At 39.6% G+C, this 26,319-nt stretch overlaps 2 protein-coding genes and 1 long non-coding RNA gene across 7 annotated transcripts in view; 2 read left to right on the top strand and 1 right to left on the bottom strand.

Moving 5' to 3' along the window:
- Positions 1 to 109: 109 nt before the first annotated feature.
- On the top strand, positions 110 to 11,945 carry hint3 (histidine triad nucleotide binding protein 3). The gene is made up of 5 exons (XM_003215582.4): positions 110 to 526; positions 6,982 to 7,099; positions 8,777 to 8,846; positions 10,443 to 10,569; positions 11,248 to 11,945. Exons 1-5 carry the CDS (start codon positions 125 to 127, stop codon positions 11,293 to 11,295), a joined length of 765 nt encoding a protein of 254 aa, XP_003215630.2. The 5' UTR covers positions 110 to 124; the 3' UTR covers positions 11,296 to 11,945.
- A 927-nt stretch (positions 11,946 to 12,872) lies between these two features.
- LOC100561611 (uncharacterized) lies at positions 12,873 to 16,519 on the bottom strand. The gene is made up of 2 exons (XR_010005652.1): positions 16,421 to 16,519; positions 12,873 to 13,748 (listed from the first exon to the last, which is right to left on the bottom strand). It is a non-coding gene; the product is annotated as an uncharacterized LOC100561611 (long non-coding RNA).
- Positions 16,520 to 16,576: 57 nt separating this feature from the next.
- Positions 16,577 to 26,319, top strand: part of trmt11 (tRNA methyltransferase 11 homolog) — a 61,584-nt gene continuing 51,841 nt past the window's right edge. For all 5 annotated transcript variants that reach the window (XR_010005646.1, XR_010005642.1, XM_062979020.1 and 2 more), the window contains exons 1-7: positions 16,577 to 16,704; positions 19,674 to 19,739; positions 21,317 to 21,390; positions 21,577 to 21,658; positions 21,771 to 21,863; positions 23,884 to 24,018; positions 24,880 to 25,036. Coding sequence is in view for 3 of the 5 variants with exons in the window: in XM_062979020.1 (XP_062835090.1) it covers positions 16,597 to 16,704; positions 19,674 to 19,739; positions 21,317 to 21,390; positions 21,577 to 21,658; positions 21,771 to 21,863; positions 23,884 to 24,018; positions 24,880 to 25,036 (715 nt within the window). In the remaining 2 variants the exon portion in view is untranslated. The remainder of the gene's footprint in view (positions 16,705 to 19,673; positions 19,740 to 21,316; positions 21,391 to 21,576; positions 21,659 to 21,770; positions 21,864 to 23,883; positions 24,019 to 24,879; positions 25,037 to 26,319) is intronic.

Raw genomic sequence — 26,319 nt, 5'->3', positions numbered from 1 at the left:
TCCCAACAGACCTCATAACCTCTGAGGATGCCTGCCATAGATGTGGGCGAAACGTCAGGAGAGAATGCTTCTGGAACATGGCCATACAGCCCGGAAAATTCACACCAACCCAGTGATTCTGGCCATGAAAGCCTTCGACAACACATTGCCTCCATTCTGTCTGCACCTGATGAATCAGCAGGAAGGGAAAGCTGCCCGGGTGCCCTTCTTATTTCTGCCGCTGGGTGTCGCTGCCGGGAAAGGGCCGCAAGGGCGGGGCGCGCTCTGCTGGGCGTTAGGCGGCCGGGCTCTGTGCTGCTTTGCATTCCCTCCCTCCCTTGCTTCCTTCCTCCAAGCTCACTCCATGGCCGGCGAAGAAGGAGGCAGCTCGGGCTCGTCCCCCGCCGCCGAGCCCAGTCCCGGAGCCGCGGGGGGCGCGGCGGGGGGAGAAGGCGGCGGCGGAGGCAGCAGCGGCTATGATGGCAAGTGCGTCTTCTGCCGGATCAGCCACGGGGAGGAGGGCGGCACCGAGCTGCTCCCCTGCGAGGTGAGATGGAGAGGAGAGAGAGGCAGAAGAGTCCAGGCTGATTTCCTCCACGGTCTTGCAATACGTCTACACTGTTCAGTTCATGCAGGTTAACTGCCGTGGCGCCATGCTGTGGGATCCTGGGAGGTGGAGTTTTACCTTCTCTGATCCCAGGATCCCATTGCACTCAGCCACTAAACTGGATTAATTTTACAGTGTAGACCAGGCATGGGCAAAGTTGGGCTCTGCAGGGTTTTGGACTGCAACTCCCACCATTCCTCACAGCCTCAGGCCCTTTCCTTTCCCCCCTCAGCCGCTTAAGCGGCTGAGGGGGGAAAGGAAGGGGCCTGAGGCTGTGAGGAATGGTGGGAGTTGCAGTCCAAAACCCTGTAGAGTCCAACTTTGCCCATGCCTGGTATAGACGTACTCTTCAGTTCGGATCGGTGCCTCCCTAATGTCCAAAGGTCACCTCTCTCAGAGAAGGCAACCCCAGGTCCCTCTGGTCTCGGTTTGCCGCTTTCATTACTCCTTCAGCCTCAAGAGACTCCTTGGTGTGAAACAGGTTGGAAGAAAGCAGAGGGGAGGGCTTCCCTCCCAAAAATGTCCATATCTTTATATAATGCTGAACATAGATATACATATAGTTAGCTAGTTGCATAGATAGGTATTTGCAACCCTTCCCTCCAAAATGCATACATTCCTATGTGCCCTCTTTTTAAATCTTGATGTAAATATTGCTTATGTACATAAACTTGTAATATTGATAGCTAGCATGTTGGCTAAATCAGTTTCTTGGTGATATATATATATATATATATATATATATATATATCAGCCCTCTAAAATATATGCATTCTGAATATGCCATGTACACATGTATGTGTACACACACACACACACACACACACATATATATGGAGCAACCCTCCCCCTCCAAAATGTATACATCTTTTTTATAATTTTTTATATATAGAGAGAGACACACACACATATTTCATATATATGTGTATGCATATATACAGTAGAGTCTCACTTATCCAACATTAAACAGGCCAGCAGAATGTTGGATAAGCGAATATGTTGGATAATAAGGAGGGATTAAAGAAACGCCTATTAAACATCAAATTAGGTTATGATTTTACAAATTAAGCATCCAAACATGTTATACAACAAATTTGACAGAAAGGGTAGTTCAATACACAATAGTGCTATGTAGCAATTGCTGTATTTACAAATTTAGCACCAAAATATCACAATGTATTGAAAACATTGACTACAAAAATGCATTGGATAATCCAGAACGTTGGATAAGCGAATGTTGGATAAGTGAGACTCTACTGTATGTGTGTGTGTGTGTGTGTGTGTATATTGCAACCCTCCCCTCAGAAATGTATACATCTTTTTTATAATTTTATATATAGAGAGAGACACACACACACACACACATATTTCATATATATGTGTATGCATATATACTGTGTTTCCCCGAAAATAAGACAACATCTTATATTTTTGTTCCCAAAAATGCGCTAGTTCTTATTTTCAAGGGATGTATGTCTTCAGGGAACTTTTCCACAAAGAAGAATTCACATTTATTGTTGAACAAAAAAAAATGAACATTTATTGTATACCGTACAATAGTTGTCATCACAAGCCAGCATAACCAAACTTTGAAACCTATCAAGAATTTCTGGTTACTTCCATTAATTCCATGTACATCTATGGTACGTACATTTACCAATCCTGCATGTATGGGTGTTCTATTTGGCAGGTATGCTTTTAAACAAAAACTTTGCTAGTTCTTACTTTTGGGGGAGGCCTTATATTTAGCAATTCAGCAAAACCTCTACTAGGTCTTATTTTCAGGGGATGTGTTATTTTCGAGGAAACCGTGTGTGTGTGTGTGTGTGTGTGTGTGTGTGTGTGTGTATATACACAGTGTTCCCTCACTACTTCGCGGTTCACTTTTTGCAGATTCACTGTTTCGTGTTTTTTTTCAATAAACTCTAAAAGACTATTATAAATCATAAAAAATTACAATTTACATCCTGAGGAAGGAGAAGGGAGAGAAAATGAGCCCAAGTGGCAATGGGAGAAGAAGGAGGGGATTTATCACCACACAATTGGTTGATAAAGACTTAAAATAGTGTATAACTACTACAATAATATATAAATATTAAAATAAATATAGTGTCCCTACTTCGTGGATTTTCACTTATTGCGGGTGGTCCTGGAACCTAACCCCATGATGAGTGAGAGAACACTGTGTGTGTGTGTGTATATATATATATATATATGACACACACACAAATACAGGCAGTCCCTAAGTTACGAAGAAGATAGGTTCTGTAGGTTTATTTGAAAGTTGAATTTGCATGTAAGTCAGAACAGGTATGTTTTTTAAGTGTAGCTCCAGCCTCCCTCCCTCTTTCTCTCGCTAAGCTTTGGACAGCATGGGGGAGGGCTATAACACCCCTCTAGAGTTTGTTTTTCTGTCTATGCCCCCTGTTCGGAAGATCTCACCTCACTTTCTGTCCCTGTAAGAATTGAACCCTTTTCAAGGGGTAGATTTCTCTCACTTCCTGTTGTCTCATCCCGGTGCCTAACTATGAGTTAGATGTTTGTAAGTCAGATGTTTGGGACAGCCTGTGCACTCTTAACAGGGTTAAAGATTTTAATAGTGGAGAACTGTTGCAGAATTTGCAAGAGAAAATGAAGTTTTAATCCTGACAACACGTGGCGGACAATTTGAACACCTGGCATAAAATGATGGGATTTATAACTCGTTTAAATCAGTGGTTCTCAACCTGTGGGTCCCCAGGTGTTTTGGCCTACAACTCCCAGAAATCCCAGCCAGTTTACCAGTTGTTGGGATTTCTGGGGGTTGAAAGCCAAAACATCTGGGGACCCACAGGTTGAGAACTACTGGGTTATACCTTTATTATGGCATTCCTTCTTCAATATAAATGTATTTAGCCTTCAACTGATTATTGTAGCTACTATTAGTTGTTGAAGGGTGTGTGTGTGTATATATGTTGGGAAAACCTTGTATAAAAAGCTTCTCCTTGCACACACATACAAAAGAAGTGAACAGAAAGCGTGCTTTGCTCCTTGTCTATCCTTTCTGTCAGTTTCAGAACCAGTGTCCGCTGAACAGCTACTACAGGTTGAGTAGCCCTTCGGCAGAAAAAATGGAAATCAAAGATACAGAATGGGGGACGCCTGGCTTGACAGCAGTGTGTGCGAAAAAGATCTTGGAGTCCTCGTGGACAACAAGTTAAACATGAGCCTACAATGTGATGCGGCAGCTAAAAAAGCCAATGGGATTTTGGCCTGCATCAATAGGGGAATAACGTCTAGATCCAGGGAAGTCATGCTCCCCCTCTATTCTGCCTTGGTCAGACCACACCTGGAATACTGTGTCCAGTTTTGGGCACCGCAGATGAAGGGAGATGCTGACAAGCTGGAAAGCGTCCAGAGGAGGGCAACTAAAATGATTAAGGGTCTGGAGAACAAGCCCTATGAGGAGAGGCTTAAAGAGCTGGGCATGTTTAGCCTGCAGAAGAGAAGGCTGAGAGGAGACATGATAGCCATGTACAAATATGTGAGGGGAAGTCATAGGGAGGAGGGAGCAAGCTTATTTTCTGCTGCCCTGCAGACTAGGACACGGAACAATGGCTTCAAACTACAGGAAAGGAGATTCCACCTGAACATCAGGAAGAACTTCCTCACTGTGAGGGCTGTTCGGCAGTGGAACTCTCTCCCCCGGGCCGTGGTGGAGGCTCCTTCTTTGGAGGCTTTTAAGCAGAGGCTGGATGGCCATCTGTCGGGGGTGCTTTGAATGCGATTTCCTGCTTCTTAGCGGGGGGTTGGACTAGATGGCCCTTGAGGTCTCTTCCAACTCTACTATTCTATGATTCTATGATTAAATTCCAAAATCCAAAATGCTCAAAATTAGTGGGTGGCTGAGAGTGATACCTGTGCTTTCTGGTGGCTCAGTGTATACCAACTTTGTTTGATGCGCAAACTATTTAAAATATTGTGTATAAAATTACCTTCCAGTTGTGTCTATAAGGTTATATGAAACGTAAATGTTTTTTGTGTTTTGACATGGTCCCCATCTTCAAGGTATCTCATTATGTATATGCGGTGTATTCTAAAGTCCCCAAAACTCCTGAAATACCAGAACACTTCTGGTTCCAAGCATTTTGAATAAAGGATACCCAATCTGTACTTACTATGAATCTTAGCTCAGTAACGTGTCATCTGTTTCACCATTTGTTTGATACTAAAGTGTGCTTCTCAGAACACTAGTATAATAACTTTATTTTTATACCCCGACTCCATCTCCCTGCAGAGACTTGGGGCGGCTGACATGGGGCCAAGCCCAAATAACCACAATAAAACAAGATAAAATACATACACAACAAAACAAACATAATCAACACTAGGTGATTTTATCAGTCTCATCATCATGTTTGAAAGGTATTCAGGCTTAGATGACAGCATGTTGGGGCTGTTACGCATTTTCACTCCAGTGCAAAACATATTTTGACCCATTTTCCCAAATGCACATCTGTTAGCCCTGCAACTGCACAATGGTTCCTCGACTGCACAATTTGTGCCCAACTGTACACTAATCCCCCCCCCCCCGCCTCTTTTGAGCGCTGTAAATCCCCTTTTTCTTTCTTCTTTCCCAGCAACAGCCTCGGAAGCCAGAAATAGCATTGAATCTTTGTAGCGATAGTTATTCATAGCTCAATCTTGTATACACATCTGTGAGATCCCCTTTTAAAGCCATTGGCCGAGTATTTAAAAATATAGTTCTAAAGATAAGAGGTAGCAAAGGGGCCAAAATGTGTTTTCAGGTGGAGTGCATCTATCTGTCTCTTCACACCAGAGCATGGATCCACTTTAAATCCGGTTTCTGCCTCCTGCTGAATTTTGGGGTTTGTAGTTTGGTGAGGCACAGGACTTATCTGGCTGAGCTGTTTAAAGCCCCTTCCCTAAAGTGGATTTAAAGTGGATCCAAACTCTAGTGTGATGAAGTCCTTAGTTGCAGAATTAATGCAGTTTGACACCACTTTAACTGCTCATGGGAGTTTTAGTTTTAGTTTGCAAAGAAAATTAAAAACCTTACAAAACTATAATGTCAACTGTTACAGTTTTTAATTTTGTAGCTGAGATGCACTTGTGGAGATAGACCACTGGAATAGAAATGCCTGACAGTATTAACGTGGTGACAGAGAAGCTTTAAAAGCTTTTGGCAGTCCAGAGGTCAGTGTTCTATCCTCTGGAGGCTATATGGACTGCCAAAAACGCAGAGAGGAAAAATCAAATCAGATGTGGCAACTAGTCTGCTCCTTGTTTTGAAAACTGGTTTTTCAAAATGGTAAACAGTGCGGCATGGTCCTGTGACCTATTTAACAAGTATTTCACTGTTCCTCTTGCCTTCTTTAAAAAAAAAAGAGGCAGCTTTGCTCTCCCTGCCACAAAAGAGAAGATTGGAAAACTAAAAGATTGGTTGGCTGCAAAAACAACATATGCAGGGCTGCATCCTACTCCAAGGCCACACTTTGAATCCTGCTATTGCTATTTAGGGAGAAGTAAATTCAATTGCTGTCGGCCAGGTAAGAAGCAGTGGGATTACAACTCTGGCCTTCAATTTCAGTCTCAATCCAAATTTGTTTGGGGATTTATCCTTAACATGCAACTTCTCATTCAGCTGGGATATACTAAAGCCAAAGACAAGAGGGTCAGTGACCTAAATAAAATTGTGAATTCCAAGTATAGTAAACATGTGGAAACAACAGCATTTATAAGCATTGACTTTACCAAATTCCTGTTGCTCTTGAAGGTCTATTCTGTTTGGATCCATGAGCTGGAACTGTTTGGAAGTCTATAGAAAATCATGGAAGCTGAGAATTTTTGCTCACATGACCCCCTTGAACTTTATGGAAGCTACAAATAAACAGAATTTAATGGAATAGAACGATTGTAGGGATGGAAATGGTTTTGGCTTTTTCATTATATGATTTGCCTTTTGTTGCAAGAATAACACTGCTTTTAATTTCTCTTTTGATTTATAATTTCTGGGTGTTCATTTTCATGTGCTCTTTTAAATGTGACAAGTGTATTCGGGTCAGCCCTTGTTAAAAATACTGATATTTACAAGATCACATATAAACTACATTGAAAACGATACATAATAGCTGTAGAAAAAAAACTAGAATACAATTCTTTCTCATCCAACTCCACGGGCCGTTCTTTCATGCTACCTACAAACCCCGGGGACAATAATCCCAAACTTTTATTCCCTATTATCTTTTCTTTCCAGTAGAGCTGAGAACTGTTCAATGGTTGGATTTTTTTTTTACATCAGTGTTATGTAGGATTATTTCTAATAGGCATCAGGAAAACTGTTTTTGTTTATCAGGCCATTTCCATAACATGTTCTTTTCTATCTGTTCCATTAGCATGAAGACTTGGTGTGCTTTAGAGACATCAGACCTGGAGCTCCACACCATTATTTAGTGGTGCCAAAAAACCACATAGGAAATTGCAAAACATTAAAGAGTGAACATATACCATTAGGTAAGCGAACTGGCATACTTCACCACAACTTTTAATTGCTTGGGAAGTCTGAAAGAGCACTGACCACTCGCTTTCAAATTGTTTTGTCAAAGGCTTTCAGGGCTAAAACCACTGGGGTATTGTGTGGTTTCTGGGCTGTATGGCCGCATTCTAGCAGCATTTTTTCCTGATGTTTCACCTGCATCTGTGGCTGGCAACTTCAGCTTTCAAATTGCTCTTTCTTGCTTTACTAATAGGAGTGGGAAAGCATTGGGCTGGATGACATCAAAGAGTGTGAGAGACTCTGCATCCATTTATTTATTTATAGTATTTATATTCTGCCCTTCTCACCCTGAAGGGGACTCAAGGAGGATCACAGAACATACATATACAGCAAACATTCAATGCCGTTTTATACAGACAAGTCAGTTGTACATAGAAAAAGGTATATATAGACTTTTCCCATTCTCGGCATCTCAGAGGCTTGTGCTCGGTTTCGGCCACGGGAGTGGTGGTGCTTTTTTGTTCGTAAACTTCCCCCTTTTTTGGTCAGATTGCCAGCATTTTTCCTTTAGGGGTGCCTTAAAATACCTCCCTTGCTTTTTAAAGCAGTACCTATTTATCTACTCACTTTTTTTGCTTTGGAACCACTAGGTTGGTGGAAACTAGGTTAAAGGCCATGAGCTCAACTTGATCCAAACTGTCAACCATAGATTGACATTTGCTTTGGATGGGAAACCAGTTTCATGCCTCTTGCTCTGCCCCACCCTGGAAATAGCAGCATGAATCCCTTTCCATGAGAGGAAAAACGGGCCTCCTTTTATCATTCTTTGCCTCTTACAAAAATAAAAAGTGAAGGAAACTCTGGATGCCCCCCCCCCCTCAAAAAAGGTTTGTTAAAGAACACAAACTGAATCAGAAGGGTATATTTTTCCACCCCTGAATCAGGGGTGGAAATTTTGGAATCACCAGATGTTATTCAACTTCTGGGCCCCAAGATCTTTCCCCAACGGATTGCCTGTCTTAACATTGTGTTTTTCTTTTCTTGATATGTTATCCTCCCCTGGATTACTTTGATAAAGGGTGAGTCAGAAATAATCAAAGTTGGGAAAGTCACTTTTTAAAAGTAATACTGTTTACATGGATTCTGTAAAATATGCAATATCACTATAGTTGTGATTTTTACGTATCGCCTTTGCCATTTTTCAAAAGTCACTAAAATGTGAATGCTACCAGCTGCTGGACACTTCCCATTCATTTTCTTGTTTCTTCAGTATAACAACTGTGCAGTGGGAACATCACAAAGCAGTGCCTGCTACTCCTTTTTAATGTGCAGTGAGGCAATACTTCTGTATTAAAGTAAATAAAAAGTTATTGTTACACTTCAAAAGAAGTGGTTTTCTCCCTCATTACTGTTACGTGATATATCTATGCCATCATAAGGAACTAATTACAGTTAACTAGTTATTTGAAAACTAGTTTTTTTCCAAGGTCTGTAATCATTGTATTAATTATTCTTATTGTTAAGAAGAACTCCTTTCAAAGTCATGTTGGACTGAATCCCACTGAAACCAATAGGATTTGGATCAATTTAAATTGTTTTAGGGCCGATATGGTGGACTTTAATAATGCATTGGGAATCTTACTTGAGTTTTAAATCAGATTTTATTTTTGCTTCTCTGCCTCCTTACTCGACAGTGGAAAGAATGATGGCAGCTGGAAAGGCTATCCTTCAACGGAACAAATTTACTGACTTGAATGATATAAGGTACATTCCCAGAAAGGAAAGTGTCTGATAAACTATTTTGCAACAGTGCTAAAGAGTCAGTAAGGAAGTGCATGTAATGTGGTTTTGTGGGAGCTCTTGAAATTTAAAATTAAATCCTTGCACACACAAAAATGCTTCAAATATTTTAAATCCTGGGGAGATTTTCAGCCTCACTCAAAAAAGCATTTAAAGCATTTTGTTGGAAAAATACAATACTTCTCGTCATCTCCACTGTTATGGTGTCCTCCTGCTAACTGTGGTCCACCTTTGGGACTTCAACTCCCAGAATCCCCAGCCAGCTTGGCCAATAGTTAGGAATTCTGGGAGCTGAAGTCCAAACAAAAAATCTGAAGAACCAACGGTTGGAAACCACTACACTAGAGCACGCGAAGCCTCCAAAAACAAAGACTACCAGTACTTCCCAGTATTAATACAGGTTGGAGGAAATTTCCATCAATAGCAGTAAAAGCAATTTCTGCTTAGTTTTTTCAGTTGGTAGAGCACAGATCAGGAATCTTTACAGTTTTTTAAAAATATACTTTCCATAACCCATTGCCATTAGAAATGTTGTATGGGGCTAACTAGAAGTCATCTAAAGAAGTTCTCAACCTGTGCATCCCCAAATGTTTTGGCCTTCAACTCCCAGAAATCCTAACAGCTGGTAAACTGGCAGGGATTTTGGGAGTTGTAGGCCAAAACACTTGGGGACCCACAGGTTGAGAACTCCTGATCTAGAGCAGAGCTTGCCAAACATTTCGAGTTAGTGACACACTTTTCAGACATGCATCATTTCACATCACAGTAACACTAACAAATCTCTTGACCAACCCCTTATAAGAGATAGAGACATTCTTAAATTGTAATAACGAAATGTATGGGAACACAACATATCTCATGAAAACCTTTCATTTATATTTCTAAAAACATGATATATTGCTTTTTCCCCATAGACTCAGAGGCCTGTTGTTATGTTTGTGTGACACACCTCCGCACTGCAACTGATATGCTAAACTGTTGCGACACAGAGTTTGGAAAACTCTGATCTAGATCTGTATTTACCATTCAGTGGGCTGAAGAGCTTACCAGTTTCGATGTGAATGAATATGTATTTTATACACATCACCTTTATGAAATATTTTGGGAAATAGGGATGCATCTAAAGTTAATATCTTAAGTACTTGCCCTGCTTTTGTTCCGAATCACTACTCTGTTTCCTTGCAGTCATACTTCAAAATTCCAATTAAAAATGATCCAATGTATCAATGGTTTACAGTAATAATAAAGCATAAATGAATATAATTTTTAGAATTTATCATCCCTATCCGTCAAAGGTGACAGTTTTATTAAATTATTCGGCATCATTTAGCATGCTGCTTCCAGTACTTACATCAGATTGTTTGATGATAGGAAATAAATCTGGTAGGGTTTCATTAGGGTAGATCTCAGTGAATTAATGAAATGTATCAAGTTCCCATTGATTAAACGGATCTTCTTTAGTTGGGATTAACAACTGGATTTTGTCCTAATGCTTGCTGCTTAATGTTGTTTTCAGCTTCTGGGTATCAGGTCTTGATTTCTTTTTTTCTGTTTTTCAAGGATGGGTTTTCATTGGCCTCCATTCTGCTCAATAGCCCACTTGCATCTTCATGTGCTGGCTCCAGCTAGTCAGTTGGGATTCTTGTCTCGTATGATATACAGAATCAATTCCTACTGGTTTATCACAGTAAGTATTTCAGAATTCAGTTCTTGCAAGCCCTCTTGTGCCTCTCCAACTGCTGTGAATGATAGGCGATAGCATGGAAAATAATGCTGCGAAAAACATACCCCCTTCCATTGATCGGAGCATCCTGAGAGATTCCCTATAGAGTAGTGGTGCTCGACCTCTGGGTCTCCAGGTGGTTTGGCCTACAACTCCCAGAAATCCCAGCCAGCTTAACAACTGTTAGGATTTCTGGGAGTTGAAGGCCCACAGGTTGAGAACCACTGCTTTAGAGCAATCTCCCAATGCTGAATCCAACTCATTAAGTTTGGTCCAGAGAGGTGGAAGACCTATATATCCATGTTTCAGAATCATTGCTTGATATCTCTACTTAACAGATCAAAACTGAAATAATTTTTTTTCCACGAATTGCATGGCTTCAGATCTTGCAGAGCCACTTGGTGAATGAAGGAGGGAATTGAGATGTTACATTACTACAACAACCAACTCTTGCTTTCTAAATCGATCTGCCTGAACTGTGTCCAATAAATGCATCTAGAATGCAAATGGAAGAACAGTCACACTACTCACAAATTTGGATTTGGGCCACGAGACTTGATTTAGGCCTCATGCTTTTAAAAGACCCAGTAAGAAAATTTCGGCAAATAGTAATGCATTGCCTTCATTTTCTTATTTTAACAGGCTGAGCAACTGATGGAACGGCTGACTTCTGAGAGTGCTACAAGTTGAAAAAAGCTTGCCCTAGGATCAGACATGTTTGTGATTAATGAATAGTACAGGATTGGATATAATTGGTGTCAAGGCAAACTTTTTGAAAGCGAGTACTGAATTTGCTGCTAGACAGTGGTTGAACTCATTGTTAACTCAATTCCATATACTAAATTTCTCAGGCAAATATTTGAATGCAAGAACTTAGCACTTTCCAGAGCTTCCAGATCAAAAAGTGAAAAGTACCTATTTTCTTTCAAAAGCAGGTATTAATACATCTTGTAAATAATGGTATTAAGGTTTCATATCTGAGTCGGGGTGTCTAAATTACGCAAGGTTTTGTGCCTCTTATATTCTTTGGCATTACAAAGCTGAGGCAGTTGTGATGTCTTGGTGCTAAATCCGTTACCACTCAAATGTATTTAGCTGTACAACACAGCAAGTGCAGTTAACAACAAACCATTGTGCCCACAATATGACTTAAATCTGTTCTTCTAATCTGAGACATTACATTGCTTGTCAGTGTAGATCAGAACTGTTTGTGAATGTGAACTGTGTAAGTAAAGTTGCTTATTAAATGCATGTACTTAAGACTACATATGTGAATTGAAGTAAATAGATAGTTTTGGGGTGGATAGCCTTTAAAGATAGATGAACAGTTTACAAAATGCTTGAACTAATATTCACCTAAACATTCATTTGGCTGTAATTGAAAGTTTAAGCGTTTTCTGCTGTGGAAATTTGTTGCTGTGCAAGCAGATCTTGAGATACTAAATCTTGGCAACACCCACAAATGAAAACCAAGAATGTCAAAATTGGGAATGTTTTGAGAGTCTGCATGAATATACACTACATCTTTAATTATCTGCTTTTTCCCTAGTATATTATGTTATGCAGACATCTCGATTTCACCTAGGTCTCATAAGGAAAAGTGAAGTATAGCACACAGTTACTTAGACTGTGTTTTTCACCATACATTTCCTACTTTTCAGTTTATACAATTGTATTAATGTTCAAGAATGTACTAGAATAAAATGAGGTTTTGTTCTCATCTTTTAAGGCATTAAGAGTTTTAATCTATTTATTGTAGATTTAGCATGTGTTTGATACTTGAGTCTGGACTGTTGTGAGGGCAGGCAAGGTATCTTCAACTGTATTGAAATGTTAAATGTGTTACAGTATGAAAAGTATGTATTGCGATTGTGAATTAATGAAATGAAACTGGAAATGTAATAGTCAGCTCAGTAGTGTCATGAAAAGGAAAACGTTAATAAACAATGGTTAGCTCTAGACCTTTGAATATTCTTGTATCTAATATATTATCAGTAGCAGCAGGAGATGTAGTGTTTATATCCCACTTTTTCTCTGCAAAAGAAGACTCAAAGTGACTACTGACTGAAAAGTGTTATTCGTTTTAGTAGCTTCAGATGGGGATGTATGAGCTGGATACATAGATGAGGAGCACTGTCATGTGTTTAATACAAAACTACCTGCTTTTAAAAAGGTAGCTATTGCCTCACAATTCTCTAGTGTATTTTATGACACAGAAGTGTCTTAAAAAGAATTTTGTAGTAGGTAATAATCATTTCACAATTAAATACACTGCATATTGACCTTTTAATGATAAGAGACTTAAAACATGCCCAAAATATTTTAATTTGCTAACATTTTATATTTCTAGTACAGCCACAGTTATAAGTTATATTTGCCTAGCTTCAGTTCACACACTCTCACAGCTTAATTGGGAGGGAGGAGGGGAGAGACCATGCTGAGATTTAATCCTGAACAGAGAGCGTAAACTAGAGACACTGCAGAATTCAGTGGGGCGAAGGCATAAACTAGCAACCATGTATCTTACATGTTAACATAGCATTTTGTTCACTGCATCCTGACCAGCCAGCATGGTTGCCACTTAAAAGTGTTGAAACTGTTCCCCAGAGTATCATGCAATAAAGTTTACCCAGTTGATTCAAAGTAAGGTGATGACCACATCGTCATCTCTTCCTTGCCAAAGCATTTCACCTTCAAAGTCAATTAGCCCATGCTTTCTTGCTCTCAAGAGGACACCTACAACTTTGTTGGAAATAGTCACATATCTGTCAAAAAGGTGCTTAAAGGTTATTCGCACACGCCCATCTTGTCCTCTCTCCCCAACCCTGCGTATGACCAAACACAGTTCTTCGACTTCCTTGCCAATATGCGTGTGAGCATCTTTCCCCCTCTGCTCTGTTTTGGATCCTTCAGGTGGCCTCCCATAAGTGGGATCACCTCTCTCAGTCCGCAGCATCACTGGCTTATTGCTGCTGAATGGGTTCCGCTTCTGATAGTCAACATGATCATCGGACCAGCTTTGCCAGCCCTGTGCCAGCTCTCCCACGGCGCCACGGTGGGCCCTTGCTGTTTTGGTACTGCACCTTTCTCTTCCTTCCATGCCTCAAGGAGAGTGTAACATCCCAGGAAGAGCAATGAATCAGCTGTGGGCACAAAAATAAGCCAGGCTGAGTATCCCTTATCCAAAATGCTTGGGACCAGAAAGGTTTTGGATTTCAATTTTGTTATACCTGTATCTGCACATATGTACATATGGGATCAGAGGGTGCATCTACACTAGAGCATTCCAAACATTTCATGTGGACACACTTGAGACATGCATCATTTTGTGAAACAGTAATTCAGTCTTACTAGCGATCTGGAAGTTAAACCAACCCCTTTTAAGAGATATGAACATATACATATGTAAATTGTATGGCAAAACTGGTAAATATTTGAAAGGCTGTCATAAGGAAGAGGGAGCAGGCTTGTTTTCTGGCTACCTGGAGACTAGGACTCGGAGCAATGGGTTCAAATTACAGGAAAGGAGATTCCACATGAACATTAGGAAGAACTTCCTGGCTGTAAGAGCTGTTCAGCAGTAGAACTCTCTGCCTTGGAGTGTAGTGGAAGCTCTTTGGAAGCTTTTAATCAGAGGCCATCCAAGCCATCTGTTGGGGGTGCTTTGTGGTTTTCCTGCATGGCAGGGGGTTGGTCTAGATGACCTAGGTGGTCTCTTCCAACTATTCTATGATCCTATGACCCATATTTCATGAAAATCTTTCATTTATATTTTTAAAACATATAATTGCATATTTCACATAGACTCAGAGGTTTCTTGATCCATTAGCACGACAGATTTGCACACGGTGGATGATACACTAACGTTCCAAACACAGTTGGGAAAGCTCTGATCCACACTGCAGAATTGACACCACTTTAACTGCCATGGCTCAGTGCTATGGGATTATGGAAGTTGTAGTTCGGTGAGGTACCAGCACTCTTTGGCAGAGAAGGATCTCATATTCCATAGCATTAAGTGACTGTAGTTAAAGTGCTATCAGGCTGCCTCAATTCTACAATATAGATGCACTCCAAGTCTAAACAAAATGTGTACATATACACATAGCCTGAAGGTAATTTTATCCATCATATTTTCTAATAATTTTGTACATGAAACAAAATTTGTGTATATTAAACCATTAGAAAGCAAAGATGTCACTATCTCTGCCAGCCATCTGGATAATTTGGAATTATTTCAGATTTCCAGATAAAGGATACTCAATCTGTGTCTTATATGATCTGCGCACTGTAACAAAGCAACAACTAATACTTCTAGAACAGAAAGATAAGCTCTAAAGTTAGGTGATATGGATGACCATCAGGCTTCCTTTTAACGAATCGGTTGAAGACTGAAACCATATCTATATATTTTAAATTGTATGTTGATGTTTTTATGTAAAACTGCTTTGAGTCTCCTGTGGGAGAGATAAAGAGAGGTATTATTATTATTAACTGGCACTCATGGGGATTGGTAAAAGCCAGATAAATGTAGTTTCTAGTTGTTTGCGAGTTATTATTGCAATCAGCTTAACCATACAGTATACTAAACTGTCAAAATGACAAAGAGTTTTGGAGCACAATACTCTTGATCTCACAATCGTATTAAAAAAACAAAGTATGTCACTGTTGCAATCCCACGTGACAGCAGTATCAGTGAGAAGCAACTGGAAAAGCTTACGTGATATGAGGATTTAAAGATTGAACTGCAAAGATTCTGGCACAAGCCAGTAAAGGTGGTCCCAGTGGTGATTGGCACTCTGGGTGCAGTACCTAAAGACCTTGGCCAGCACTTAAAAACAATCGATGCTGACAAAATAACCATCTGTCTGCAAAAGGCCACCTACTTGGATCTGCAAGCATTATTTGCTGATACATCACATAGTCCTAGACATTTGGAAAGTATCCGATGTGTAATACATCAGCCAGCATAGTGATCTTGTTTGCTCTGTAGTGTACTGGAATCATAGAATAGTAGAGTTGGAAGAGACCTCATGGGCCATCCAGTCCAACCCCCTGCCAAGAAGCAGGAAATCACATTCAAAGCACCCCCGACAGATGGCCATCCAGCATCTGCTGAAAAGTCTCCAAAGAAGGAGCCTCCACCACAGTCCGGGGGAGAGAGTTCCACTGCCGAATAGCTCTCACAGTTAGGAAGTTCTTCCTGATGATCAGGTGGAATCTCCTTTCCTGTAGTTTGAAGCCATTGTTCCGCATCCTAGTCTGCAGTGCAGCAGAAAACAAGATTGCTCCCTCCTCCCTATGACTTCCCCTCACATATTCCACACAGGTGGAATCTCCTTTCCTAATCTTGTGTATCAAATAATAATAATAATAATTGTATATATTAACTACAACAACTTATTTCCAGGGAATTTACTGCAGACCCAAAGCCAGTGACTCACAGAACTTGTGCCCTTCTACAGAACTAGTTATTTTAGTCGACTGCAACAAAAGCCTTAGGGCACCATAAACATTTAAAATTGATTGATTGATTGGCCACAATTTGTTTTACTGCCTTGTACCAGATTTATCTGGTATTTACCAGTTCCCATGGGTGCAGGTTAATTAAGTCTGCTGTAGTTGCAATTTAGAGTTATTGTAAAGGAGGGAATTTGAAAAGTTATGCACTTAAATCTAACTGAAATATAATCTCTCTGCAAGTAAGACAGCAGCCTATAAACACATCCTTAAAGGCACACTGTAACAAAAACCTGACAGGCCATGCTTATTTCTTCCCCTCCCTGGAGCAACACAAACACAAGGGTTTCATTACAGTCTCTTTCCTTGTAACGGAATAATGACAGGCTCTCTTTAGACAGGTAGTTCAAGTTTACCCTTCTCCTCCTCCTGGTCCGCCCTTTTCCTGTTGGCCGCTCTCATCACTTCCTCCGCTCCTGCTCCTAGACCAGCCTCCCTTCTCCACGGAGGGTCCGCCCACCCCAGGCGCGCATGCGTGCTTCGCCCGACCAGGAGCCGGGAGCCATGGCACGGCCGGGCGCGGGGCGAGCGCGGTACTTGCTGCTTCTGGCGCAGGAGAACTTGGCTTTCCGGCTGCCGGTGAGTCTCCGGCGCGTCAGGGCCAATCCGCGCGCATGGAACGTTCGCGGAGGCCAGGGCGCATGCGCGGTTGCAATCCACCCCTCTCCCTATGATCCATGCTGGAGGGAGACAGAGAGAGAAGGCTCATGCACACCAGGTAGGGGCAAAATTCGGACCTCTCTCCAGGTGTTTTGGACTGCAATTCCCACAATTCCTAGAATTGTGGGAGTTGCAGTCCAAAACACCTGGAGGGAGGACCGAAGTTTGCCCATACCTGATCTACACTGTAAATTTAATGCAGTTTGACACCACTTTCATTACCAATGCTATAGGATTTGCAGTTTGGCAAGGCATTAGCACTCTTTGGCAGAGAAGGCTAAACATCCATAGCACTGAGACGTGGCATTTTAAGTGGTGTCAAACTGCATTAATTCTACAATGTAGATGCATAAGTTGCCATTAGGTCTCCCATCAGAGGAAGTTTTTGTTTCAGGGTTAGTTTTTATAGCTTCCTATTGCCCTCCCAAAGTGTGCACAAGTCACTGGATGTGTACAAAAGGCACTGGGATCAAGCTTTCGGATAATAGCGCAGTGCAATAATAGTGTAATATGTGCTGTGACTATGGAACGGCTCTAGACTACGATTTTTGGATGGCGTGATTTTAATTGAATGTAATGTTTTTAATTGTCAATATGTATTAATTTTAATACATATTGACATATTTTAAGCTTATGTTTTATATGTGTTTTTAAGGCACTGAATAATTGCCATATGTAAGCCACCTTGAGTGCCCTTCTGAGCAGGAAAGGCAGGGTATAAATAGGGTAAATAAACAAACAAATAAATCTAGAAAGATGAGACCTTTACACAACTGTAGTGCTGTGATTTTTCTTTAATTACCATTCAGTAGGGTGTTATTCATTTATTGAGACATTTTTATGCCATCCAAGGTCTCAAGAGTGATACAAAAATCACAACTTCTAAATTATTTATTTATTTATCACACACCCTATCTCCCCAAAGGAATTCAAGTCAGCTTCCAAACAAGAAAAGTGGCAAACACTTCCCAACAAAGGATTCCCCCAGGCAGGAAGCAGCCAGGCTTATAAGCTGCCTGGCTATTCAATGCTAATCAAGGTGTCTAGTTGCAACATTCGCACTTGCCTTAAACAGACAAGAGTTCTTTCTCCTATGTGGACATGATAAAATCTGACCACTAAAGTGCATTAAAGTTTAAAATGGTTTAGAGCCACCAACTTAAATTGTATGGCTTTGACTTTGGTTGTTTTGCTTTAAACCACCATGTACATTAATAGTGCTATGCAAATAAGTAATAATAATAATAATAAAGGAATAAATGCTTAATCACTTAAAACCAGGCAATTTTATACCAGTTAAGGTAAAGGTATAAGTTTTCCCCTGACATTAAGCCTAGTCATGTCCGACTGGGGGTTGGGGTTCATCTCCATTTCTAAGCTGAAAAGCCGGCGTTGTCCATAGACACCTGCTAGATCGTGTGGCCAGCATGACTGCATGGAGCGCCGTTACCTTCCCACCTGAGCGGTATCTATTGATCTATTACATGTTTTCGAACTGCTAGGTTCGCAGAAGCTGGAGCTAACAGCAGGCGCTCACCCCGCTCCCTGGATTCGAACCACCAGCGTTTCAGTCAGCAAGTTTTGCAGCTCAGTGATGTAACCCGCTGCACCAGCATGGCATCAGCATAAAAAACAGTGAAAAAAATTTAAAATAATGTCAGCCATTCTACATGTTTTTAAAATTTTGTCAGAAGCGACTTGAGAACATACTGCAGGTCGCTTCTGACGTTAAAGAATTGGTCATCTACAGAGAGGTTGCCCAGGAGACACTCGGATGTGTTACCATCCTGCTGGGCGGTTTCTCTCATATCCCCGCAAGCTAGAGTTGATAGAAGGGAGCTCACCCTGTCTCATAGATTCGAACCGGTAGCCTTCAGGCCAGCAACCCAACCTTCAGGTCAGCAGCTCACAAGGATTTTACCCATTGCGCCATCGTGGCGCTCGTGTGCAAATTCTACATGTGCAAATGATTAAGTATGCATTTTCTTTATGTATATATGCATATTATTATTACTATGTTTATTTATACCCCACTTTTTCTCATCACAAAGGAGATTTAAAATGGCTTACATTAAAAGCCTTTGAATACAATTAAAAATCCACAAACATTAAAACAGAATGAAACATCAATGGTATTAAAAATTAACAGTTTAAATGCACATATACAGTATCCACTGAGGGTTGGTTCCAGTACCCTCCATGGAAACCCATATTGATGGATGCTTAAGTCCCATTATATACAATGACGTGGTAAAACGGTGTCCATTATATAAAATGTCAAAATCAAGGTTTGCTTTTGGATTTCTTTTTTAAATCAAGCTTTTGGATTTCTTTTTTAAATCAAGCTTCTTAGCAGGGGGTTGGACTAGATGGCCCATGTGGTCTCTTCCAACTCTACTATTCTATGATTCTATGATTCTATGGATGGTTGAATCTGGATGCACAGGGAACACAGAGAGATTTACGCAGTCCAGGAAACCATGGCACTCAGGGTGCAAAACCTGAATAAGCTAGTTGATGGCTGTGGCACTTGGAAACCTTTCATTCATATGGTCACTAAAGTTCAAAACTGACTTTAAAAGGCAATTTGCAACAAGCAACAACAATTGCACTGTAAATTATTATTATGATTTATTTACGGCTTGAGGCAGGGGGTACAATATGATTAAAGCTGATTGATAACATACAATAATATAGTACAAAATGATTGGGAAGGTTGGGTATTTGGCGGAGTCTTCCTCAGTATTATTTTCCCGAAGAAATTGGTCTTCAGATGTGATTCAGGACAACATTTGTTTCATAGTGGAACCAACAAATTTAACATTTTGAGATGGTAGTTTAATTTCCAGAACTATTAGAACATATGTTTTCTGTCATCTTTCCCCTAGGAAATAAAAACGTTGGTTTCCCTCTGTGGTGGACAATTGAGCAGTCAGCAGGAACTACGCCTAAATGTAAGTTTGGGTCCAGAACAAAATCTTAAGCTTTTGTGATCTTTAAAGTATTGACTCAGTCCTTTCAAGCCAAGCTTCCACCTTACTTGCATCCATAATGCTTTCAGTGAAAGTGGACCATGAAGGGATGATGTTTTAAATACAGTACAAATACAGTTGGAAACTGGAATGCTGGAACAAAAATATCTTTCATTAGAAATGCTGAAAATTGAATAACGCTTTGATTTATGGATGAGGCATCATTTTGTGTGTGGCATCTTTGCTCAGTGAGTAGCTAATATGGAACCGTATCACATTTTCTCATTCATCATCTTTTTTTTAGCATTCCTTCTGCTATCTTGTATTATATTAAGGCCTGGACATTATCAGGGATAATATAATACTACATAACAGGAAGGATGCAAAATGTGGTCCTCGTGGCATTGCTAGGCTGCAACTTTCCCATTGATTTTAATTGACTGAGTACAATGTACAGATCACTTCCTTCTATCTTAAATGTATATATTAATTAATGTGTTATTCATACTGCATACTATAACTATTTTTTAAACTTGAGGGCAGTCTTACAAAATATGGATAAAATGTCATATCTAATTTGCATCATGTGTAAAATAAATATTTTGCCATTCAAAGACCGGGAGATACAGGAATATTTCCAAAACTACTAGTGTAATAGAAGTATATAAAAATAATACACCCTTTAGAACATAGTGAAATTTACTTCATTGTGTGTATGTATGAACTTCAGCATTGCTCCTGACTTGTGTAGAACAATCTTAAAAGCATGTCGAGCTGAACTTAGTAAAACCTGCGTTCACGTAAGTTTGTACAAGACTGGTCATAAAAGGTTGACTTTTTGCTCTCTATAATTTCTAGCAAACTAAGATAAACTCTACAGTTTCATATGCAAGAGCTTCGCAAAATTCATTGAGATTAATGAAGTGCAGTTAGCAGGACTTCGCCATCATTTTTGGAATTGCTCTCCATTGCATTCATTTATTTCTGTTCTTTCAAATCAAAAGTGCCATCTGTCAATATGTGGATATATGCATACATATAATCTAATTTATGGAAGGTCTATATTTTTATATGCATTTTAATTGTGTAATTTGTTTATATTATGTTTTTGATTGATTCATACATTTTAGTCAACCGTATTTAATCTGTTTACTTTTTAATTGTTTGTCTAATTGTTTATTATGTAATTGCACTGGCATTGAATTTTTTTGCCATTTTTACTTTGGAAGCTGCCCTGAGTCCCTATGGGAAGAGAGGATGGGTTAAAAATAAAGTTTTACTATGTATTTATTATACATACGTACCACAACCTCCTTTCTCCCTTCCTACCTAACATGGTACTATTACTTAGTTGTAGTTGGGAATAAGATGTTAATAGCAAGGAAAGAAGAGGTTGCTTTTAATTCATTGATAGGCTTTTCTATTGGTTCCATTGTGATCGTAAGCTGGCAGTGCAGGTGAAGAACACATTAGTACATTTGTCACACAAGCGATAGAATTCCATTAATCATATTGCTTTTTCCTTAAACTTACTGCTGTTTCTTCTTTCCTTCTTTCAGTCTCCATTTTGGATTCTTAGCCTACCTTCAGAAGATATAGCTAAAGGACTAATGAAACGAACAGTATGTGCAAAGTAAGGATCATGCTTGGAATTATAAATTAGAGGAAGTTCCCTTCCTGCTTCTATGGTGATTTTCCATGTTCATAGTTATGTTCTATTTCATAGGGGGTGTCAGAATAAATCTAGTAAACTGAGAAAGACATTTATGATTTTTGTTCCACCTTGCTGAATATAACCTAAGTATTGTGACACTTTCAGATCTATATTTGAGCTGTGGGGCCATGGAAAATCTACAGATGAGCTGTACTCTTCATTGAAGAATTATCCACTAGAGAATATGGTTTGTAGAAATGAACCTGTCTTGGTTTATGTTTTCCTGGAACTTGTTATTCAGCTGTAACCAACAGCACATTGAACCATGACCCTAAGCCAAAATGTTTTGCTTTTTTCAGGCTCCGTATTTACAGTCCAATTTAACATACAAAATAAAGGTTCATGCTTTTAACAAAACACTGACACAAGAAGAAAAAATTCAAAGGATAGATGTAAGTATTCTGTAACCTCTTGAATTAATTGCTTATATTTGTGTTATTCCATAACACTACATAGCTGGTTAGTACTTGGATATTAACAAAAAATACCAGGTCTGTAGGTTATATTTTAGAGAAATTAAAAACCACCTCTGAGTATTTGTTGCCTAAGAAAACTCCATAAAATTGATGGGGTCACCACAAATTGATAGGTGACTTGAAGCCAGCACATACATACAGAACTGGTTACAGTAAAACAAGGATATGTACATATTTGGCAGCATTTAGCTTTTTGATAGTTATTTGCAAGATGGATGAGTTGCTACTTGTGTTTTATAGGTTTCCCTTACTTCCCAAAGGCATAAGTATGAGATGTGCCATGATTACCTGTAAATCTGTCTCTTTACCCTCAAAATCATTCCCTTATATGCAGGCAGGTTGTTGTTCAGTGTTCAAAGAATGCCATATAGTATGCCTCCTTCCTCTTAGGATGGATTTACACTGCCCTATATCCCAGGATCTGATCCCAAATTATCTGATTTGAACTGGATTATATGAATCCACACTTTCAGATAATCTGGGAGAAGGCAGGAGTGGCCCTAGGTTTTTTCAGCATTTAAGCAAACCTAGGGCCGCCCCCACCCCCAATTTACCGGCAGCGGCGGCGACCATTGGGTCGCTCGCTGCGTAACAAGGAAGTAATTGGTATTCTCGCGAGATCTCGCAGAAATCTTGCGATATTTCGCAATATCTCGCGAAATCTTGCGAGAATGCGAAGTACTTCCTTGTTCCGCGACGAGCGACCCAATGGTCGCCGCCCGCTGCTGCCACCGCCGCCCCTTCGAGTGCGCCCAGCAAGGGCTGCACCCGAAGACATGGCTTCATGGGCCTCAATAAAGAACTGGGCCTGGGAGAAGGAGATAATAATCTGGAATCAGATCCTGGGCAGTGTAGATCCAGCCTTAGTTCACATGATCATAGATTCATCATATGCATTAAAAGAGATCCCGGGACTAAATTCACTTACTGAAACTAAACTTTGCCTGGCTGGTATATTCACATTTACCTGCAGCAGATTACGTATTTGCAAGTAACCTGCAAGTAGGCTTCCTTTACATTCCTGATAAAGAGTTTATTTGGTACAGAAATTGTAAGGTATTCCAAACAGGCTACCGATACGTTGATTTGATGAGCACCTGTTTGGGATGGGTCATGCGTGTAAAGAGAGAGATTTGCAGTCTGTGGATTGTGTTATTCCATCCTTGGACACAGAGGCAGTGTTGCCCAGGAAAGAAGTTTATCTGTTTCACTTATCAAGGCAGAATCAGACTAACCATGACAGTCCATTGCAAACCTCATAAGTGTATCAGTGGACATATCATGGGGCTTCCTTTGAACATAGTCCGGAAAATTAGCTTTCACACAGAATATGCTGTAGCTGAATTATTATCACAACATAGGTGGAAAGATGGTTGGATACATATCCGTGACTATCCAAATGTTACTGGACTGCATCTTCCATATGCCCTAGCCAATAATAACAGATGGTGAGTCATAATGCAGAGATTAGAATCCAATAAAATCCCAAAGGCAAGAAGTTGAGCCATCCTGTTTTCAAATCCCTACATGGTCTAGGTTTGGATTCAGAAAGGCCCATCTTACCGTTCACCACCCTACTGGAATATTTTTGCTGTTATCCAAGTCGTGTTACTTGTCATCTTCTTCATACTTTCCAGAATAAATTCTCTAAAATCACAGAGAAGCAGCTCATAATAGATCTGATAGTTTTCCTTCTGCAAAGAGGCCTATGAATATTATGTTTTTGATTTTGCACCATTTTGGGTAACTTGTTGGGAAGGGACCATAAAATTACATGCAGTTGTAGTCTATGAGTTTAGTGACTTGTGCACATTGTTAATGTTATTTTGGTGGTACTTCAGAACTGCAAAAGAAAAGGAACAAAATAAATCTCCATTATAATAATAACCTATCTGTTATTTTGTATACCTGTTTTGTCCCTACTATCCTAATTAAGTCTCTAGAGTTTTTGCCGTTTGAAGGAAAAGTGAATTTAAAGAAACCGGACAATATATTTTGGTTATTAGAAGACTATGGAATGGATCCAAACAATATTCCCGAGCATCCTATTTATTTATATTTTGGGAGATGGGTGAGTTGATCATTACATTAATTTCTAAATAACATACTAAGGAAGAATAATTACAGTATCAGATAGAGTTGATAGATGAGAATATGGCTGGGATAATGCAGTATTCTTTTCACATAATTTATATTATGTATTCCAGTTCTTTGAGCAAATAGATTGAGAATAAAAAAATAACTTTGTATCCAGAGCTCATGTTTCTGACACAAAATTGTTTATGAAATCCCTGAGCATTTTGGTGTGCTTTCTTTTTAATATTAATATAAATTCTATTGTTTCAGTTCTGCAAATGCTACATTTGGGATAGGTTTTGTACACATGTTTCTTCATACAGTTGATACATTTTCAACACCTCAAAGCACTTTTTTGCATTGCTCTGGCGGCGTAATGGGTTAACCCTTATTCCAGCAGGACTGCTGACCAAAAGGTTGGTGGTTTGAATCTGGGGAGCGGGGTGAGCTCCCATCTGTCAGCTCCAGCTTCCCATGTGGGGACATGAGAGAAGCCTCCCACAGGATAGTAAACATCTGGGTGTCCCCTGGGCAATGTCCTTGCAGATGGCTACTTCACTCACAACAAAAGCAACTTGCAGTTTCTCAAGTCGCTCCTGACACGAAAAAAAAGTGTCTACCCAGGACTGTTTAACAAAATAGTAGCAGCCTGAATAATAAAACACAATGTTAGAGGATGTTTTGGAATAAAAAAACCCAAACATTCTTCATTTTATGTTCTCAGTGTTATGATCTGAGATAACATATTGTAGGAAATTATTTTTAAAAGCTGACTTTGTAATCTGATTATTTTTAGCAGTGCCTGGTAACAAAGTAATTCATTCATGTTGTCTTTCTCCTTCCCTACATTCCACAGATTGCCAATGGACAAAGGGATCTCATTGAATCATATAGTGTAAAAAAGAGACATTTTATTGGGAATACAAGCATGGATGCTTGTTTAGCTTTTATCATGGCCAACCACGGGAGAGTAAAACCAAATGATGTTGTATTCGATCCATTTGTCGGAACAGGTATCTCTCCTCCATCCAGCCTATTCTTTATTGAACTTATTTATTTGGTGGTATGGTTTCTTTGCCTGCTGTTCATTTCCTTCAGATTATAAAACTGCTTCTATCTATTAAGATGAGGTTGTTTTGTTTGCATTCTGTCTGGATAGAATAAAGTATGCAATGACACTATGTAACAAAATTTGAATTTTTTTCTGTTCCTGGTTTGAAAGTGTTATTTCCTGTTTAATTGTTCAGTACTTATTTTGAAAGTAGTTGTTATACTCCAAAAACTTCATTTTTGTTGCTGCTACTTTTAACTTTTCATATGCCATTTTTAACCCTTTGTGCAGACTGCAAATTGGTTCTATCATTGGTGCAGGATTAAACAACGTTTTTGCAGTACAGTTAACTTTTCCTGTTGGAAATAAGCAACCTCCCAACCCTTTCACTGTTTATTTGTTAATGTATATATTTGCTAGCCAATATTCTATGTGTATGTTAATTTGCCAGTTTGACTGTACCTCTTCGGTGTGGGAGGGGTTACAGACACATGATTGTACTGAGCATGTTCAGACTCAGGACTCCATTTTGTATTCAATATCTGCTATCCCCTCAGTGGAGGTGGATGCATGTTGCTGTTTGATTTTCCGTACAGAAGTATGACTTAGGGACTTCAGTGAGTACAACTATACCTACAGACTATGGACAATTGATTAAGAATAATACCCTGTGTTGTCAACATACAGAGAACTACATCCTATCTATAACTGAACTTTATTAAGAAATATGCCTGTATGGTGAATTAATACAAGATGTTTGTGAGTACACAAGATAAGTTATTTTCAAAGAAGACTTTGTTTTTTTTTATTATCTCTGAATGCATATTTTAAACTAAAAAGTTTCAAGGGAGTGTATGTCTTTTGGGCAATTACAACAATTTCAACAAAGATACAATCATCCTCTGCTAACCAACTATATTTTTGTAGTGGCATGTCTTTATCCTTGGCATGGTTCTTCAGTTTAACAGCTGAGTTACCTGTGTGCCATTGCAGGAATGCTTATGAATATCACTTGATCAAAGGGTTGACTTCTAACAAGGTCATGCTTTTCTTGACTAGTAGTTTTCAAAGGTGGTCTCCACATGTTCATATTCACATTTGCCAAATGGATATGACATCATTTTTCCTTTTCAATAAGGTTATGATTGCCATTTATTTCCAAAGGGATATGTGCCCAGAGACTGGTTGCAGTTATTTCCAATAGGTTATGTCCAATATTTCTTGTTTTCTTGCTTAAGAGGTGGT

The sequence above is a fragment of the Anolis carolinensis genome, chromosome 1, assembly GCF_035594765.1.
Source record: "Anolis carolinensis isolate JA03-04 chromosome 1, rAnoCar3.1.pri, whole genome shotgun sequence".
NCBI lineage: Eukaryota > Metazoa > Chordata > Lepidosauria > Squamata > Dactyloidae > Anolis > Anolis carolinensis.
This window is presented reverse-complemented; position numbering and strand designations above follow the sequence as displayed.

What these genes read in the sequence shown, in the direction of transcription:
- hint3 (XM_003215582.4), top strand. Translation starts at nt 125, where the DNA reads ATGAAAGCCTTCGACAACACATTGCCTCCATTCTGTCTGCACCTGATG. An exon ending in CCGAGCTGCTCCCCTGCGAG is followed by an intron (nt 527 to 6,981) that starts GTGAGATGGAGA and finishes CTGTTCCATTAG; the next exon opens with CATGAAGACTTGGTGTGCTT. An exon ending in ATTCCTACTGGTTTATCACA is followed by an intron (nt 10,570 to 11,247) that starts GTAAGTATTTCA and finishes TTATTTTAACAG; the next exon opens with GCTGAGCAACTGATGGAACG.